General features: G+C 44.6%; 1 protein-coding gene across 5 annotated transcripts in view; it reads right to left on the bottom strand.

Annotated features, from left to right (window-relative positions):
- TSPAN18 (tetraspanin 18) overlaps positions 1-18,573 on the bottom strand; it is a 189,507-nt gene that overhangs the window by 4,887 nt on the left and 166,047 nt on the right. For all 5 annotated transcript variants that reach the window (XM_074997536.1, XM_074997537.1, XM_074997539.1 and 2 more), the window contains 3 exons: positions 7,167-7,265; positions 5,460-5,639; positions 1,214-1,297 (listed from right to left, as the gene is read on the bottom strand). In XM_074997536.1, coding sequence (XP_074853637.1) covers positions 1,214-1,297; positions 5,460-5,639; positions 7,167-7,265 — 363 coding nt within the window. The remainder of the gene's footprint in view (positions 1-1,213; positions 1,298-5,459; positions 5,640-7,166; positions 7,266-18,573) is intronic.

Raw genomic sequence — 18,573 nt, 5'->3', positions numbered from 1 at the left:
GAAAGAGAGGACACGGCTTTGCTTAGCCAAGCAGAAGAGGAGCTGCACTCCTGTCTCTCCCTCCCACCCCCATAAACACACACCTTGACAGCACTTTAAACTCTCTGCCCATCCACTATCAGCAGATGCGCCCAAGGAGACTGTGGCTACCCCACGTAGCGACCTCAGCTCTTTCCAAATTGTCTTCAAGTGTCCTGCGTAGGGTAGACACTGCCCACGCTGCTCCTTGGCCCCCTCCCATTGCTGCAATGGAGCTCACTCTCCAGCCAGGGATGGAAAGCTCTGCTGCTCCCAGTAGCTGCTGCTCCCTTCGGCAGGAAGGCCAGCTGCCCTCACTCTCTCAAAGTCCCCTTTCCAGGTCAAAGTGCACCCGCAACTCTGTGCCAGGTCCCTTGTGGCAGCGTCACCAAGTAGCATCACTTTTAAGTGGGGTGACTTTCTGATGGAACCCTGCCTCTGCTTCCATCTAGTGCAAAGACTAAATACGGGTGTTTTCTCATAATTAGTTCCTGTAATTTCCTTCAAGCCCCAGCTCCGGGAGTCTAGTAGCTACGTGACAATTTCAGCCTTCATTCTGAAGGAAAAAAAAGTTTCTAATCCTTGTGGGTGTGGAGAAAGTTTCTGTATGTGACCCCTCAGTGCAACCTAAAGGATTGAAACCAGAAGGCAAATAAAAAATACCAAATCTATTATTTTTCCATAATCTCATGATTTTAAAGCCAATCTCATTTGGGATTGGCAATATGGCATATGCTCATAATCTCAGGCCAGTATCATTTGAGTCTCTAAATAGGTCTGCCTTTAGGCTCTGGGACCACATGGTTGTATTACAATTATCCTCTCCTCGGACGGCCTGGGACATTCACTGATTTTATTTTGTTTTAAGCACCATGGGGCAGAAAGTCTCTCTTTTATGCATCTGTGCTGCAGAAATACTTAACAAGCCTGAAAGTGCTAGGTTCCTTACAGTCTGTGCTTCTCATAGACCTGTTATATCATGTAACACCAGATGGCAGTGCAGGCTTGTAGGGCGAGAGGTTTTTCTCCCCTGTGTGCAGAAGAAAATCCGGCCCTTCCTTGCTAGTTCTTCTGACCTATAATCTCCCCATGTTTTGCCAGGAAAGGGTCCTGTCGAAAGGAAGATGTGCAGTTCCTTGTCATGCCACTGGCTGCACTTGAAGAGACTGTACTTTTAGCACACATGCTTCAGTACCTCAATGGCCAAAACACCAATGGCGAGAGCACCTGCGAGGTACACATAGGTCTCAAAGGAGTTCAGGATCACAGTGTAACAGCCCTAGGAAAGAACAAACCGTTGTGGAAAATCAGCCAAGCAGCAGCTTTTTTTCTGTTCTGCAAACATTTGCTTACCGTCCTTGGTTGTGTACCTGATGCATGTTAGACCCAGAAGCCAAATACATGACCACCACTCAACAAACTGAACAACAGAGACACACTCCATGGGGCCTGTAGGCAGGACAGCCCCCAGAGGCAGAAATTGCAGTTGTTGGTACATGGGCTTAGCCAACAGACTCATAACCAATGGTTAACTAGTGCTAGTCATACCCTTCAGCAAGGCACACAAGGGCAGCACTGAGGTAACCTTCACTCTGCAGCAGGAATAGAATAGGTTGAGCTGAAAGGATGGACAGAACTGGCTAGGACATGACAAGAGGCTCCCATTATTTAGGTTGGTTTGGTTGAGACTTCATTTTACAGCAGGGGTTGGAGGAGAGGACTGTAAGAAAAGGTTCCTGGGTTCTATGCGCAGTGTAGGTTATTAACAACAGCCTGGAGCCTGTCCCTGTCTCTTAGGCTATGTCTACACAGCACCCTAAATGTAAAACACGTGTTACACAAATTGTATGTCTTATTTCAAGTTTATTGTCAAATTAGGCTAATTTGGCTGTCTAAACCACTCCAAATGCCAAAATAATGCACTGTTTCAACGCATCCCTTATCTCCTTCTCCAACAAGTAGTACAGCGATGCCAAAACAGCATGCCCATTATTTCTGAAAATATATTTCAACATAATGGGTGCATTTCACAGATGCAGAGTAGCTATTTTGTGATACCCAGGTATCCTGAAATAGCTCTGCTGCGTAGACGTAGCCTCAGTTTCATCATCTGTAACATAGGGCTACATCTTTCTTACCTAGCAATCCCTTGGGTGGATTAATGCTTGTTCAGAGCTTTGAGATCCTTACGCACACAAGAACGGTGAACAGCAAAGTAAATTTTATCATCCTTGAAGTTATTTTTTCTAATTTGTATTAATTACTACCATTAGAGGAAACAGCTATAAAAGCTTCTCTCGAGAGAAGAGGTGCACGAACTCTTCTAGGAGGCACCAGTTTTATCCCTGTCTCACTTGTGCTGGCCCACAAAATCCCCCAACAAACTAGCACATTTCTGCAAATGAGTTGCATGAAAAGTAAAAAGTACATCAGAGCCTGTCCCCTAGAAACACCGACACCTGCTACTGACCATTTCTCTGAGGCACGTACTCAACTGTACACTCCCATACACACTCATCCAGGGACACATATCCTCTCCGTGTACATCCACCCACATATCCCTGCCAGCACCCCCACCCCCATGTCTCTCTATGCATGCACACTGACAGAATGACAGGCTGTTTTAATCATCTAAGTTTTACTTTTATCAGAAATGGGAAAAAAAATACTGGTAGCCTTACTGAGCATGGCATTGATTCTGGTCTCAACCAGACCTGCCCAGCTAAAGAGATTAGGGAAAGGTCATCTAGGTGAAGAAAAATGAAAACAGCTCAAGCACCCATGGGGAGCACACTGCACACAAAACTGCTGCCTGCTCTTGTCACAGTCAATGGGCCATAGCCAGGCAGACACTTGCAAGTCAAATCTGGGGACAATGGATGGAGTGCACAATTGGATGTCTGTATTGCCTTCTCATGCGTTGCTGTATGTGACGGCACTCTTCAAAGCTCAGGTGCTTTATTGAGTCCTTTGGCTAATGGGCAGGGCACTTCCTTTGTAGTGGCAAATAACCCACAGTGAGTCTCCTTTCTCCCTTCTGGAGGTAGGAAAAAGTCTTCCTACCCTTTCAGGAAGCCCTCACTCTCACGGGTATTGCCTATCACCTGCTGTGCCTCTCTCAGCCCCAGAAATGAAAGCTCTGCAACAGGGCAGCACAAGAAACCACCGGACCACTCCATCCCAGTGGGCTTTGGTTGGGGTTCTATACACATTCATCGTTCAGTGATCTTGGAGCCAAAAGATGAACCTATACATGGAGAAACAGAATGGCCATTATCGGCAGCAGTGTAGCAGCACCAGTGGGATTGGTAGGAAAGCACCAATGCAGACAGGGTGCAGGCACTTATCCTCAGCCTAGACTGTACTAATTCTTACACTGCAGCTAATCCTAGTCACAGCGACGCTATTGAAGTAGCTGTTATGCTACGGCTGCTATTTTTTTCAAGGGAAGACAAGGCCCTGCAGATCTTTCTTGCCCAACTTCAAACTCAGCTGGCAGAACTAAGCATCCATCCAAACTGTTTGGTACTTATTCAAACACAATTCTAACCATAACCTGAGGTCTCCCTTAGCCAGGGATGCTGCAACAACCTGAAAGCCATTGAACCAAACTCTAAACCCTGTACGGGATGGAAATCACTTAAAGCTAGGGGCTGTGGCAGAACCCCAAGCTCCCGTACCTATGCCCCGACTCCCTCTGAATGGCCCCTGCCGTACCATAGGTTCAGCATGCTAAGAATAGTTCTCAACACCAACTAGGCTGGCATCTGCCTAGCAGCTCTGCTCACCAAGAATCTGGCTTTGGTCAAGGAATGTTTGCACTCAAACAATATTTCAAGAACTTTCTGCCTGCTTTACTCGTTAGAAAGACTTTTGACAGTTGTCAGGTGCTCTTTCTCCGGTCAAAATATTGTAACAACACACACAGGGTAACAAAAATCTCCCTTTCCAGAGGATCAAGATGGGAATGTAGTGCTCCAATGGCACCACAAACTGAAATGCAACAATAGGAAGAGAGACACATTTGTTGTCCTCTTTACCTTGGTTGTCAAGATTTGTGTGTATTCCCCCTCCCAAGTGTTTTTTGCTTCTCTTCTCCACCCGTGTGCTTCAGGCAATCAGATCTGGCAGAAGCAGCTTTGCAGCATCTGCTATGATCTCTCACGCAAAGTGCCCCTGCCAATGTTTTCCAGCTCCCAGACTGGGGAACAGCTTACAGACTGGTTCTTAACTCATCTGCTCCCTTTCACAATCTGTTATCAGGAGGTGCTTAGAAGAGGCAGATGAGGAGACAGTATCTTGTACCGGTCGTTTGTCCCATTAATGCTGGGTGAAAACCATCAAGAGCCAGACACAGTACAAGTCTGTTTTACAAAAGCATTTTGAAACGTGAAAACGTTAGGTTAGTGTAGGGTGCATACTTCTGTAAGGGGCTGGGGGAGGAGGGGCGGGGCGGGGCAGGGAGTCTGGATTTGGCTAACCAGGAGGCTCAGTAAAGTGTGAGCCAGAAAAAAGTGACATTACACTAACTTTCCCTGTTAAATTTTGGGCTGATGAAATGTACTGGACTGAGAGCCCAGGAGACTGAAATAGTCAAATCCCCAAAAACAGAACAGTAAGAGCACTGCAATGCAAGCTTCTTTCCCCCACTCAGACAATGTCCCTTTCTCCTGCCTTGGAGGAACTTTTGCTAATGGTGAGAGGGGATTTAAATCGCCACACCCATTCAACGCCTTCACGTCTCTATTGAGAGGGCCAGCAAATAACAATAAATTCTCACTGTGGACATAGTGTTTTTGTGATGTTGACATTCATCTGCTAGGAACTGGACTCACAAAACTCATTCCAAACCTGGGCCACTACACACCCGATAGATGGAAATGGTGCACGGTTGCTAGTGATTAAGACTGGGTTCATATATAACTTCCAAGTGTCTTGTCGTCTCTGGAAAATGAGCAATGCCCGATTCTGTGTATTGCAAGTAATTACTTAAGTAGCCTTTTCCTGTGTTTTGTGACCCCACCATACTCTGTGCAACGTAATAAGAATAAGAGAAGGTGAAAGGCTCAGATACAGGAGGGTCAAGAACCAAGCTCATAAATACAGATTAAGGTTGGAAAATGAAACAAAAAGTAGCATGCTCCTTTGACGCCAAGTATTTCTATCCATGAGATCAGGAGAACTCTGTGAATTGCCAGTGATGACACAAAATCAAGCTGCCACAGTATATTCAAAGCCCATGTAGTAAAAAGACACTGTCAAAACAAGACATGGATTCTGCGTAGACACCCAGAGCTTGCAGTGTAAATGCATTGTTTGTTTAGGCATTTAGGGGTGTTTAGGGTTTGAGTTATAGTCACTGTGACAGGGACCAATTAACCCCATGTCTATTTAAAGCTCAGGATGAAGCAATTGTCAGCCCTGGGATTATTTCCATTTACCTGCCGGTTCTGGTACATGTCCTTCCCCATGAGGCAGTCCTCCTTGCTGACAAAGGCCTCATCCTGGGTCTGGAGGTCTCGCAGGCAACAAGCTTCTGGTACTACATTATCTGAATGGAGGAGCCGGAAAAGACTAGCTTTTTCAAAATCTTCTGGTCCATTCACTCCACAGCAGCTGAACTAGGGAGGGACACAGGAAGGACAGAAATCCAGATGATCCGTATTGTCACTTATGAGAGGAAGCACCACAAGCCCTTCCAAAGTCATGATGATGTGTGTGGTGGTGGTGCTGTGGAGGTGGTTTGAGTGAAGGGAGACTGAGGGCAACGTGGCTGTATTTGTGTTTTTATCCTGGTACTTTAGTTTCATCCATCAATCTCAAAGCACTTTATAAAATTATCATTATGCCCATTTTACAGATGTGGACACTGAGATTAAGGGCCATATCCGAAGCTCACTGAGAGTCTTGCTGTTGACTTCAGTGGGCCTTGGCTCATGTCTACAGCAACATGCTCATGGACAAAGAGTGAATCAGTAGGAGAACATGGAATACAACCCAGGCTTCTGATTTTCCAGTCCTCCATGTGACTGATAGAAGAAATGGCAACATCTTGGACAATGCTGACTCTAAATGCACTACATGATTCACTGAAGGGCCACTGCATGTACTCATGTACTCATTGCATCTGCCACCTTTCAGGCAGCAAACAGTTTAAATGTTGCATGCATAAAATGTAAACTTCTTCATTAAATTCCTAAACCAGCATTAAGGGCAGTTCTGTTCTGTAAGTGTAAAACAGAATTGAAAGCCATGGAGACTGATGTCACAGATTTATCTGCTGAACAGGCAAGGCATAGACTGTACTAATGCAAACTTTCCACACACACAGCCCTCACTTCCTGCAACAAAGGAAGAGAGTAGGGGCAGCTCCCAGCAGAAGAGAGGGGAATTTGGTCACTAAGCAAGTCTTGACTTCCCTGCTTAGCATCCCATATAAGATGGCCACTGTTGCTTGAAAGCCCGTCTCTCTCATAAACAGCAGTTGCTCCAACTCAAGATATTTCCCCTCCCATCTTGTCTCTCTAATACCCTCGGATCCATATGGCTGCAATAACATTGCAAACTATCAGTCATTTTGTAAAGTTATTTGAAAAATCACCAGCAAGTAACAATTTTGGTCACAGCTAACTAAGGTGGCCAAACGTCCCAATTTTATAGATGATAAGCAGTCCTGTAGCACCTTAAAGACTAACATGTTTATTAGGTAATGAGCTGTCATGGGTAAGACCCACCTCTGCAGAATTTTTTTCTAATATAGCTGCCTCTTGCTCCCTGCCCCCAACTCAATTTTTTGCACTTGCTATTTTGTCACATTACAATTGACTTAACCTGGAGCTGAAGCAGAATACTGGAGGTGAAAGTGTCGATAGTGATGGCCTATCCCATACACCATCCAGCTATCTCCCATACTGTACTTTCCTACTTCTTTAGGCAGCTCAGATGCTATATCACTCATAGCAAGGGGATGTACCTGGTAGAATTTTAATTTAACTCTTATATGATAGATACAATCCAGGCTGGTTTATATACAGGAATGTATACATTCACAGCAGGGAAACTTGGGCTCCAGCCCTGAGCCAATGCTTCCCTTTATAGGAATGACAGAGCTAGCTGCCACCAGGAGAGCCAGGAGCAAATCAGCTTACTGTGATCATAACCGAGTTCCATGTGGAGGAGAAAACATCAGTGTCATTGTTCCCCTGATAGTACTTCTTTAACTCCTTGGTGAAGAATTCTCTGGTCAGCTGAAATACACAGAACACAGATTATTGCTTGTACCTCTGTTCAAAGAGTGCTGGTAAACCCTGTTTATTCATTACAGCAAGATGGTGCAGAGTTAGCACTTGACAGATGCAGCAAAGATGATTTTATAAGTGCGGCCGGGGGTGGTGGTCCCTGCTTTGGTGCATAGACATTAGCGCTGCATCCTTTGAGGGTGAACAATTGCACCTGCAGCACAATTAGAAAATAAGGTCCCACTGTGAAGTGGGGATGCTTAGCACTTCCTTAATGGTGCTGAACACCTACAGCAGATTTGTGTAGGATTGTGGTGTAACAGATCTGCCCTTCAATTCAAACTACAACCATAGATAGAAATGAAGTCTGCAAGGGACTAAGAACCTAAAGCAATGCCCCATGCAGTAATCTGGATTCTTTCCATTGATTTGAGTGGTGGCTGGATCAGGCCCTAAAAAAAGCCCTTTATGGCTGTGTCTACACTAGAGAGTTTTGTCAAGCCTTCTGTTTACCTAACTCAGAGAGCATCTACACACATAAAGCATTCTGTCGACAGAGTCTCGACCAAACTCTGCATTTGCCTTGACAGTATTATCCCTCAAAAATTTGAGGCACAACCACCTGTCAACAGAGAAATATCAACAGAAGTGCAGTGTAGACACTTATGTCAACAGACAGGGCTCCTGGTTGCTGGGCAGCCCTCTTTGCAGAGCTGGCAGTTATCTGTCGACAGAGCAAGTTGTGTGTATATGCAATCTGTCGACAGAGGTTCTGTCAAGATTTTCCCATCGAGAGTAATTTCTGTCGATGATCCTTCTAGTGTAGACATAGCCTACGTGTGCAGGGTTCAGATGGTGCTATGTGCATGTTGTGTGCAAAGGCTGGATGGCTGTGTACGTGGGAGCACCTTTATGCCTGAAGATAGTTATTGGCATGTGAGAATTTTGCTCCGAGTGTCCTCTATCCTTCAGCGTATATTCTTCTGCAGCATCAGTTTTAAAGTGAGGGTTTTTATGAAATGCAGGGGATGCACAAACATCCACAAAATGCTGACTGCACCTTAGCATAATGACACTTGTTACCTGAAACCAGGTGGACTTGTTTAGAATTGAAACTTAGAAATTGATTGACATGGGCATTTTAAGTTAACAGTCTCTTTTAATTTTTAATATATGAAACTATTTTAAAAGTGCTTCATAGAACAAAGGAGTAAAAGGAACACTACAGACAGATTTGAAAAGCCCCTTAAACAGTTAAATCTACTAGACCTTGGAAAATTCATATCACAGGCATAATTCTCCTCTCATGTACACCAGTGTAACCCTCCATTTATTTCAGTGAAATTACTCCAGATTTGGTCCAGAGTGAAGGAGATCAGAATGACACCCCAATATTGAAACCTCTGAACAAAGGCGGATATAAATCTGTGCAATAAAATGGAGTCACTGTTAATCATTAACTATTAGAAAAATATTTCATTGTCTATTGTACTAACAATGAATAAAACAGAAAGAACTTAAAAATAAAACAGAAAGAACTTAAAAATCCACTTTGTATTTCCACCGCTTATATTTGATATTTCTTTCTGCTTGAGCAATTAAAATCAGATTTATTTTTGTTGTTTGCAAAAAGTAAAAATAATAATTGCTTTAAATATCTATAAAAATAGAGAGTTTTTGAAACAATCAAACCCTATGTTTGGTTATCAACTCTTTTCTAAGAAACAGGAAAAATAAAATTTTAATAGTTCAGTTAAACTGAAAACTCTGAGGTAATTTTATTGCATTGCTGTCCCTTTCAGAGATGTCTTTTTGCACATTTAAATCTTGTCTTCTTTCTTTTAGACATCAGTCATGTATTGTGGTCCACACAGTCAAGACCTCTGACAGCCCAGAGCACCACTGAAATCAGTAGGGCTCACGTACTTGCAGCTGTCTAACCTCACTCCCATCCTACAAGGTCAGGGCCTAAGACTGTAAGCCCTCTGGAAAAGGGACCATTTTGTTTTGTGCACTATGCAGTGCCAAATACATTGTGGATATGAAACAAACAATTGTAAACATAATTAATAAAAATAGCGAACGTTAGTTTGCTTTCTTAGTGCTGGAACATGTGGGTTCCAAATGCTGTAGGCGTGTGTGTATTTCTTTAAAACAACAACTTTATTATAAAACTTAATGGAAACTTCAAGTGAAATTCTGACCCCACTGAAGTCAGTGGGAGTTTTGTCATTGTCTTCCATATGGCCAGAATTTCACCCTTTTCTTTCTTCATTTGTTTTGCCAAAGATTTTGTACAAGCCTGTTTTAAACATCGAAATTATGAACCAAAATGTAACGTGATCCTGAGTAACGTTTTCTAAAAATTAAGAGCCTAAGCCAGTGGTCTCCGAGATCTCTCTTTGAATGTAAGGGCGTCCTGCCTACCCTAGCCCCACGCTGCTCATGGAAGGGGCAAACATAACTCTGTGGCCAGGTAGGGATGGCACATGGCTCCGCATGCTGCCCTCTCTGCCAGCACTGTTCCTGTCAGCTCCCGTTGGCCAATGATCCCCTGCTGCTGTCCAGTGGAAGCTAGGGATGGGGCAGTGCTTTCAGGAAAGAGCAGTGTGCCGAGGCTCCTGCTTCCATTGCGTCCATCCCACGTGCAGGGCAGCACTGTCCAATCCTGGGAACATGCTGGCGGCATGGGGCTGGGGCAGGCAGGGGAGTCCGTCAATTGCAATTGACTGGGAAACGACCCCGTATCTGATAGTGACCACTGGTCTAACCTATGTCTCATTGACTTTCTGTCAATTGTACACTCTAAAGGATGGGATTCCAGGGGATTCTTTGCTGCTGAACTGACACTTCAAGCACCAGAGTCCAACACTGAGGTACCATTGGCATTCACAACCCCTGCTCTGCTGCTAAGCACCTAAACTTCAGCCATTAAAATTCCACATGTGCCTAAATTTTGGCAGCTGGGCGTGTGCCTGGAGTCAGTTCTGATACCACACAGCAATGTGGTGCCTAACCTGTGCCAAAACTCCAGCATGGATCACCATCTAGGTGTTCCCCAGCCTATCTCACCTGTAGGGCTTGATCTGGTAGGCATGCTCTCAGCACACCTAAACCTTTACAAAATAACCAGGAGGAGGAAATGGTGGTACCTCACCTCCTACCCTGTAGCCTAGTGGTTAGAGCACACAGCCAGGTGTGGAAACTCAATTTCAGCTCTCTGTTCCCTCCGCCTGATGTGGAGCAGGGATTTAAACTTAAGTCTCTCCCCATCTCTCCCTAACCACCAGCCTACAAACCTCTGTGGCAGGTTTGTCTCTCCTGCTGAAGCTGCCCCACTGGGAGTAAATCAATATTCACTGGGTCAGATAAAAATGATACTGTAGCCCCATTGCCCAGAGGTGTGAGACCCAGCTTCCAGTCCCCCTGCTCCAATTAGTATGTAGTTATTTGTACATACTTGAAAAGCTTCACCAGGAAAATTGGAGAGATTGCAGCATCTAAGCCCCTTTTTGAACCCCACCCCGGACATAAGTGTCTTAGCCTAAGTGCTTGTAAAAATCTGAACACCACCAATCAGCCAGGACAGAGAATTTCCACTGAGAAACCAGCATGCTGGGGATTGCTGGGTCAGAAGGTGCAAAAACATATGCTCAGCATTCTGTTTGCCTTTCCTTTTTTGCATAATTTACCCACCCAGGTGCTTATCCTATGGAGACAGCCACACAGGCTTTTTATTGAAGCCCGTCTGTTTCTTAAGTGCAGACTTTGAAACTAATATTACAGTTGGTAATAATCCCAACTGGCCGCCTTTGGCTAGGTCTGAAACAAAAGAATCATTTGAATATAAAGTGAAACCTTTATTTTGACAGGAGTGATCCCAGAGGAAATTGTTCAGCGTTGGTGTGTGATTTTTATGAGGGTTGGCCAAAAACAAAGCCCAAAACTAGAACAGGAGCATGTTTTCCAGAAAAACAAATAATTCCCCTGCGTGGCAGCTAAACTGCAGTTTGTCCCAAACATCTGAAGTTCAGCTAAATGTAAAATCTTTGGCTGCATAAGGTACTTTCTTTGTTAAATAAATACATTCAGAAAACAATAAGAAACAGGAGAAAAGTCAGCAAGATAGTCCCAATCCCATATTCATTTCCCCCTTTGTCCCAGGCTCACAATGGAGCCATTGAGGATATTGCACATTGGAGTAGGAGACCATGAGCTTGTCAGATGGGAACAAAGGTCCTAACCACAACAAATCTCTCTTACACAGTGTTTTTTCCATCCATGGAGCGGCAAGTGCTTCATGTGGGACAGTAAGCATCCTTTTTCATGTGGAGGGAACCAAGGCACCAAGAGCTGAAGTACCTTGTCTGAGGTCAAACAACAGAACAGTGGCAGAGCCAGAAACAGAACCTAGGGATCCACACGCTGAGGTTATTACCTTATCCACTAGCCAACCCTGTGCTCAAGACAAGTCACTTGGTGTAGGCAACCATCACCCAGACGAAACAGAGTACTGCATCTTCACAAACTGCCTTCCCCCAGCCTTCCTTCAGAGTAAGCTTTGAGGATACCTGGCACAGGTGTGGGAAGCAAAACTGACTACTGATTGCCATGCATTTCAGAGTCCACTTCAAAGCCTCCCTTCTTTCATCCACCTAGTCTTACACACCACGTCTTACTTTATTCTCTCCCCTCCTTTAGCTCCTGTTCACTCTGTGCCCACTTCACACAGTTGTTGTTGGTGAGCTGAGAGTCTTCTCTTCTGCTCCTGAGATCTGGAGCACCTACTCCTCCCTTCAGCACATGATTGACTCTCCACCTCATTTTAAATCTGCAGAAAAGAACACTTTCCTCCCTTGCCCTTGAGTCTTCATTTCTTTTTTACCCCTCTGCTGTTAATTATTTAAGTCTATAACTGTATTATTTAACTGAGCAGTGTGTTCTGGGAGCTAGTTTGAAGGCAAGATGCTATACAAGATAAAGTTGTATTGCACTCTGACTGGAAAGTTGCACTCTGCCTGGAAAATGAGCAGTTGGACTCTCTCCATTACTTTAGCATCACTGGATGCACCTCGAAACTGTGCTCATGCAGAGTAGAATGCTGACAGCATCACTCAGCTGAAGGAGTTTCCAAGAAAAGCCACTTGCTTGCATCTACTTTCTACACTGTCGTGTGGAACGTAACCACATTGATGCTTCCCAGGATAACACTTTAACCACTTGTCTTTGAAACCATCTATTTTAACAAGGTTGACCTTTACTCCTACACTCCGCTGTTGTGTCCGGGTTGTCCATCATTAGCACATGCTTCAATATTAGAGGAGAGAAAAAGTGTCTTGAGTACCATCTTATACACACGGTTCAAGTACTTATTCCAGACATACTTTCAAACAGAAATCAAGCCTTGTTTCACGGGCAGGCAGGATGTCCAGCCACCCAGCCTTGGGTTAGCTCATAGGCCAGTGGCTCTCAGCCTCTCCGGACTACTGTGCGCTTTTTCAGGAGGGAGATGCGTCTTGCAACACCTCCTCCCAAAGTTTCACCTCACTTAGCTATTTAGTTAGGGTGGGTCTACACGGTGCAGCTTTCTCAGCAGCTCCATGCTAATAAGCAGCTTTGAAATTGCAAATGGCTGCTTAATAGCATGGTCCTGTGGCCCATCAGCACAGCAGAGCGAGAGCTTGCTCTCGGCAGAGGCAGGTGCCGGCAGCAAAGAGGCTGTGTGGATGTGCCCCTGCCAGCAAAAAGCTCCTCAACTGCCAGCTCCTAATGCCTGAATCAGCCTTACAGATTCAGATATAAAAATACAAAATACAAAAATAAGTACGCAGCAGCACACTGTCACTGAAAACCTGGTTACCTATCTTTACCAAATAGTTCTAAAATAAAACAACGAGAATATACTCACATTTCACTGTATAAAGACATATAAACAAATCATTCTCTGTATGAGATTTTAGTTTGTATTGACTTCACCAGCACTTTTATGTAGCTTGCTGTAAAAAGAGGCACTGGAAGATCTCTGTGTACCCCTGGTTGAGAACCACTACCATAGACAATAGCAAAAGGAATCATAAATAATTCCCAACCACAGCATACAGGAGATGGGCTTGTTTAAAAAAAAAAAAATACAGCTGAAAACGAGGCTTCATCGAAAAGCATCCTGAGGCAGGAGTAAACCAAGAGATATTTGCAAGCAGAGTTTAATGCACAGACATCTGTCCCTTGTGACTCAGTGGCTGGGAATGGACTATGGGTAGAACTTTTAAGTTCTCCACAACTTCTCCTTCATAAATCACTGACTTGACTTGCAACAGACAATGTTTACCTCTAGAATCTGTAGGTTTTTAAAAAGATTTTTCGTGCCTCCTTTGGCCATTATGATGGGGGTTTCATCTATCTGTTATTTCATAGGCTAATTTTCACACAATAACCACATTCAAAGCCAATGCTATCTGAAATAATCAGCTAATAGGTTGATTTTGCAGAGGAGTGAGTGCTCTCAATGTCCAATGACTTCATTAGGAAGCTCTGGCACATGACAGACTCGAGCCCTAGAAGAATACAGACATGTGGCAAATCACTGCTCACCCAGTGACTCCCACTGGCAATAATATATTACATATGCACAGCAAGACAGAACAGAGCTAAGAATCTGATCTGCAGTCATTTGACACATGGATCTCATGCTGAGGTCAACGGGAGTGTTTCCTGCATGGGGATGGCTGGATCAGACCTCAGTGGGCCTGATTCTTCTCTCACACACATCTGTAAATTGGGAATAAAACTCCACCAAGATAACACAATTAAGTAGAGTATTGGCCCCATAGGTTTATCTAGCTTCTGCTCTGGAACTGGGGGCAGTCAGTTTCCTCTTGTCCCAAGAGTCTATTTATTAGTTACCTGTCCCCGACAAAGATAAACCTGACAGAGCCATACCTGAATCCGCAAAGCAGCGTGTGTGTGTGTGTGTGTGTGTGTGTGTGGTGGTGCGGGGGGGGGGGGGGGGGGGCGCAGCACTTCTATGTGTGAGGTCCACTTCTTGTGCTTTCCTGAAGGAATCCTCTAAAGCACTCAGTGCAAGAGCTATACTGACCTGCACGTCTGAGACCTCCCATAGTGTAAACTCTGTTTACAGAGCAGCAACGATTCCTGCTAAGGCACAGTCTCACTGTCATTCAGAGTGGAGCAATCCCACAGTTTATAAAGCACTGTTCTTTCCCTACTCCTTTGTTGAGAAGCAAGGCTACACAGACCACCCACTCATAACAAAAAGAGTCGTTCCCTCCCTCTCCCCCACACACTCCACAGACCATCCTACTGTGCAAATATAGCATTGTTTTACTAACAGCTAACAACTTCCTCTCTCTTTGGCTTATAAAGCTGTTATACAAACAACGTCGTAGCCTGGCAGGAGAAAATTAAAATCCATCCCATCCTATTACAAAGTCCTTCTAACTTTGCTTCCCCATGTGCTTCTGCTACACTTGGAATATGAGCTGTGACAAATGTACACATTTTTATTAACATTACACTGCAGTAGTGTCTAAAGGCCCCAGTCAGAATTGGGCCTCACTGTGACAGGCACTGCACTGACAGAGTAAAAGAAAGTCTCCACCCTCAACAGGATTACTGTCTTGGAAAAGGCACATAAGAATGGCCGTACTGGGTCAGACCAGAGTTCCATCTAGCCTGGTATCCTGTCTTCTGACAGTGGCCAATGCCAGATGCCCCAGAGACTGTGAACAGAACAGATAATGAATAACCCCTCCTCCTGTCATCCATTTCCAGCCTCTGACAAACAGAGGATAGGAACACCATTCCTACCCATCTTAGCTAATAAGTATTGTTGCACCCAACCTTCATGAATTTATCTAGTGCTTCCTTCAACCCTAATAAAGTCCGGGTCTTCGCAACATCCTCTGGTAAGGAGCTCCACAGGTTGTGTGGGGTATGAAGAAAAACTTCCTTTTCTTTGTTTTAAATCTGCTACCTATACTGTTGTTTGGTGACCTCCTAGTTATGTTATGGGAACAAGTAAATGACTTTTCCTTATTCATGTCCTCTGTACTTGTCACGATTTTATAGATCTCTATGATATCCCCCCCCTCAGTCTCCACTTTTCCCAGCCTTTTTAATCTTTCTTCATATGGCATCCATTCCAAATGCCTAATTATTTTTGTTGCCTTTTTCTGAACTGTTTTCAAAGCCAATATATCTTTTTTTGAGATGAGATGACCATACCTGTATGCAGTATTCAAGATGTAAGCATAACTGGGATTTACACAGAGGCAATAAGATATTCTTTGTTTTATTCTGTGTCCCTTTTTAAATTATTCAGAATATTCTATTTGCTTTTTTGACTGCTGCTGCACATAGAGTGGATGTTTTCAGAGAACTATCCCCAATTACTCCAAGATCTCCCTTGAGTGGATATAGCTAAATTAGTCCCCATCATTTTGTATGTATAGTTGGGATTATTTTTTCAAGTGTGCATTATTTTGAATTTATCAACATTAACATTTATTTCCCAGTCATACAGTTCTGTGAGAGCCTATTGAACCTCTTCAGCCTGCTTTGTTCTTAACTTATCTTGAGCAGTTTAGCAGCATCAGCAAATTTTGCCACCTCACTGCTTACCTCTTTTTCCAGATCATTTATAAATAAGTTGACTATACATACACAACAGACAGATGTAATAAACAACTGGAAGAGAAGATGAAGAACCAGTAACAACAACATGAATCTTCACAGGCCAAATAAATAAAAGAAAAAAGAAAAATCCAAGACATCACCAGTGGCCATTTGCTATCCACTAAGTCAGCAGCTTCTTGTGGTCATCACAGCGAGTCTTGTTTTGAGGAGGGATTTGAAGGGTTAAATGATTTAGCCTGTTTGGCTAGTTTGAAGGGGTTGTTCTGTGCAGAAGGGAAATGCAAAAATACTTAGAAAGACAGACAAATGGGTAAAAGAGGCCAGAATCACACAGCACAGTAGGCAGGTAGCAATTCATGAGAAGCATCGCAGACAAATAGGGAAGGGCTAGGTTGTGAAAAACCTTAGGCCACGTTTACACTACAGATTGGTTGCTGTGAGGTATGTAGGCATAAAGCTGCCACAGTTAGGCTATCACTTGTGTAAGAACACTCTTAGTTCCTTGCTCTGCTGCTGCATAAACTCATCACGAGTGCTTGTGTTAATCAACAGTGTGATGCACTATGGTAGGCATGCCAGTGGGCAACCCACTATCCTATGGTTCACAGTCTTTTTGGGAAATGTAGGCAGATCTGAGCTCTGCAGGGCAGGGACCAAGGTCCCATCATGCAAACTATCTCAAACCATTGACATTGTCCATATTGCATAATTTTCACACTTTTTTTTTTTTTTTTTAAGATTCCAAAATCTGCATGACGCTTCTCACTGTCTGCCCTCTCTGACAGAAGCAAAAAGCCCGCACAGCTCTGCATTATTGTCTTGAACATTGCAAACAGAGAACAATGCTCCAGTATTTGCAGAACTGCAGGAAGAACCTCAGTAACAGCGCCATGACTATTTTTCTGAGGATGGACTGGGGCAGAAATGGCAAAAAACAACTCCAGGACTTTGGAGGAATTCACAGAACAGCCACAGATGGTGGAGCACAGCTGCTGGGTCTGAGAAACAAGCAAGACTGGTGGGATTGCACTGTAATGCAGGTTTGACTGATGAGCAGTGGTCACAGAACTTTCACCTGGAACAGGCCACATTCCTGGCCCCATGAGCCGAGCTGCCCCTTGAACTCCAGTGCATGGACATAAGGATGAGAGAATGGAGAAGTAAGCAAGTGCTGTGGAAGCTCGCAACGCCAGCTTGCTACCTACCAGTGGAAAATCATTTTGGAGTCCACAATGGGGACTGCTGTCATTCAAGAGTTTAGGGATATTTATTGTCTCCTGGTATGCAAGACTCTTGCTCAACATGTAGAACACAGTGGGTGGATCTGCCGCAATGAAGTTCCTGAAGTGTGGCAAGGTGACAGATGGCACACATGTCCATATTTTGGCACTAGCCCATCTTGCCACAGAGTGCATCAGTAGAAAGGAAAACTTTTCTATGGTTATGTGAGCAGTAATGGATCACCAGGAACATTTTGCCAATATTGCTGTGACCTGGTTAAAGAAAGGAAAGTGCAAGATGTTTGTATCTTCAAGACCCCAGGGTGCTTTGCTGGATAATCTAAGACTTTTTTTTTTTTGCTAGGAATATTCACAACATGAAGTCTAGAAAGATGATTTGGGGTTTTCAATTAATCAACCCAAATTCTGCCATGCACATACTATCGCCCTGTGATTACCCTGGGATATGAGTACCTTCTAGATCTAGGGTCCCCTTGCTTACATCCTAGGCTCCCCGTTTTCTTTTATAACCACTGTGGTACAGCTAATCTTGTTCCTGGGCTCCGGGCCTCTGTTCAGTCCACTAGCCCCACAGCCAGGACACCGTTGCCCTCCTTGAGATGGCGAGGGGTATGGTGGTCTGGGGGGAACCTGGGCCCCACGCACTCATTCCAGGGTTCCAGCCCAGGGACCCTATGTGGCTGCCACTGGTGGGGAAGGCTTCTCCTCACCATGGGGACCTACCACCGCAGCCCTTTTCCCTGGGCCTCTTCCCCAGAGGCTTCCCCCCCACCCAACCCGTACCTCCTCCAGGAAGTGGCAGCAGCAGAATATTCCCCCTCCTGGATCGGCTCCCCCTGTGCAATCAGTCCATTCTGGCTTCCCGCTGAATCTTACTGCCCCCTGTATAGGGGCCTTAGCGCTTTGCTGCTGAGTACTCCTCCCCTCCTCTTCTGTTTCCAAAAACTCTCCTTGCTTCTGTCCTCTTGCCTCCTATATGCTCCTCTATCACCCTCCTTCTCCCACTGCGCAAAGGGGTTTTCAAAGGCGGTCTTAAGTGGGGCCAGTTGGCCCCAGTTCACCCAGGGCAGCTTCCTCCCTAGTTGCTCCCACTCTGCTTATTTGCCAGCCCTGCTTTTCCCTTGGGTAGTCACCCCTCCCCCCGCTTGCCTTACCCTTTCACACCACCACACAAACGTTTATCTAATACTTCACGTTTTCAAAGGGATGCAATGATATTATTTAACTGAGGCTCACAACACTCTTGGAGCCTATCCCCACCTTGGTGCTTTGTCTTTCTGATCAGGAGGGCTAGATATTAGGACTCCTTCCAAGCCAATGATTAGACATCTGAGCATGCAAGAAAGGCAGCCCTCTCACGCTCCATACCCCACCTCTGCTGGAGTCCATATTAGAGCAGCAGTTCTTAGAATCGATGGTCA

Source organism: Carettochelys insculpta, chromosome 6, assembly GCF_033958435.1.
Source record: "Carettochelys insculpta isolate YL-2023 chromosome 6, ASM3395843v1, whole genome shotgun sequence".
Classification (NCBI taxonomy): Eukaryota; Metazoa; Chordata; order Testudines; family Carettochelyidae; genus Carettochelys; species Carettochelys insculpta.
The sequence above is the reverse complement of the archived record's forward strand: the minus strand, read 5'-3'. Positions and strand labels throughout refer to the sequence as shown.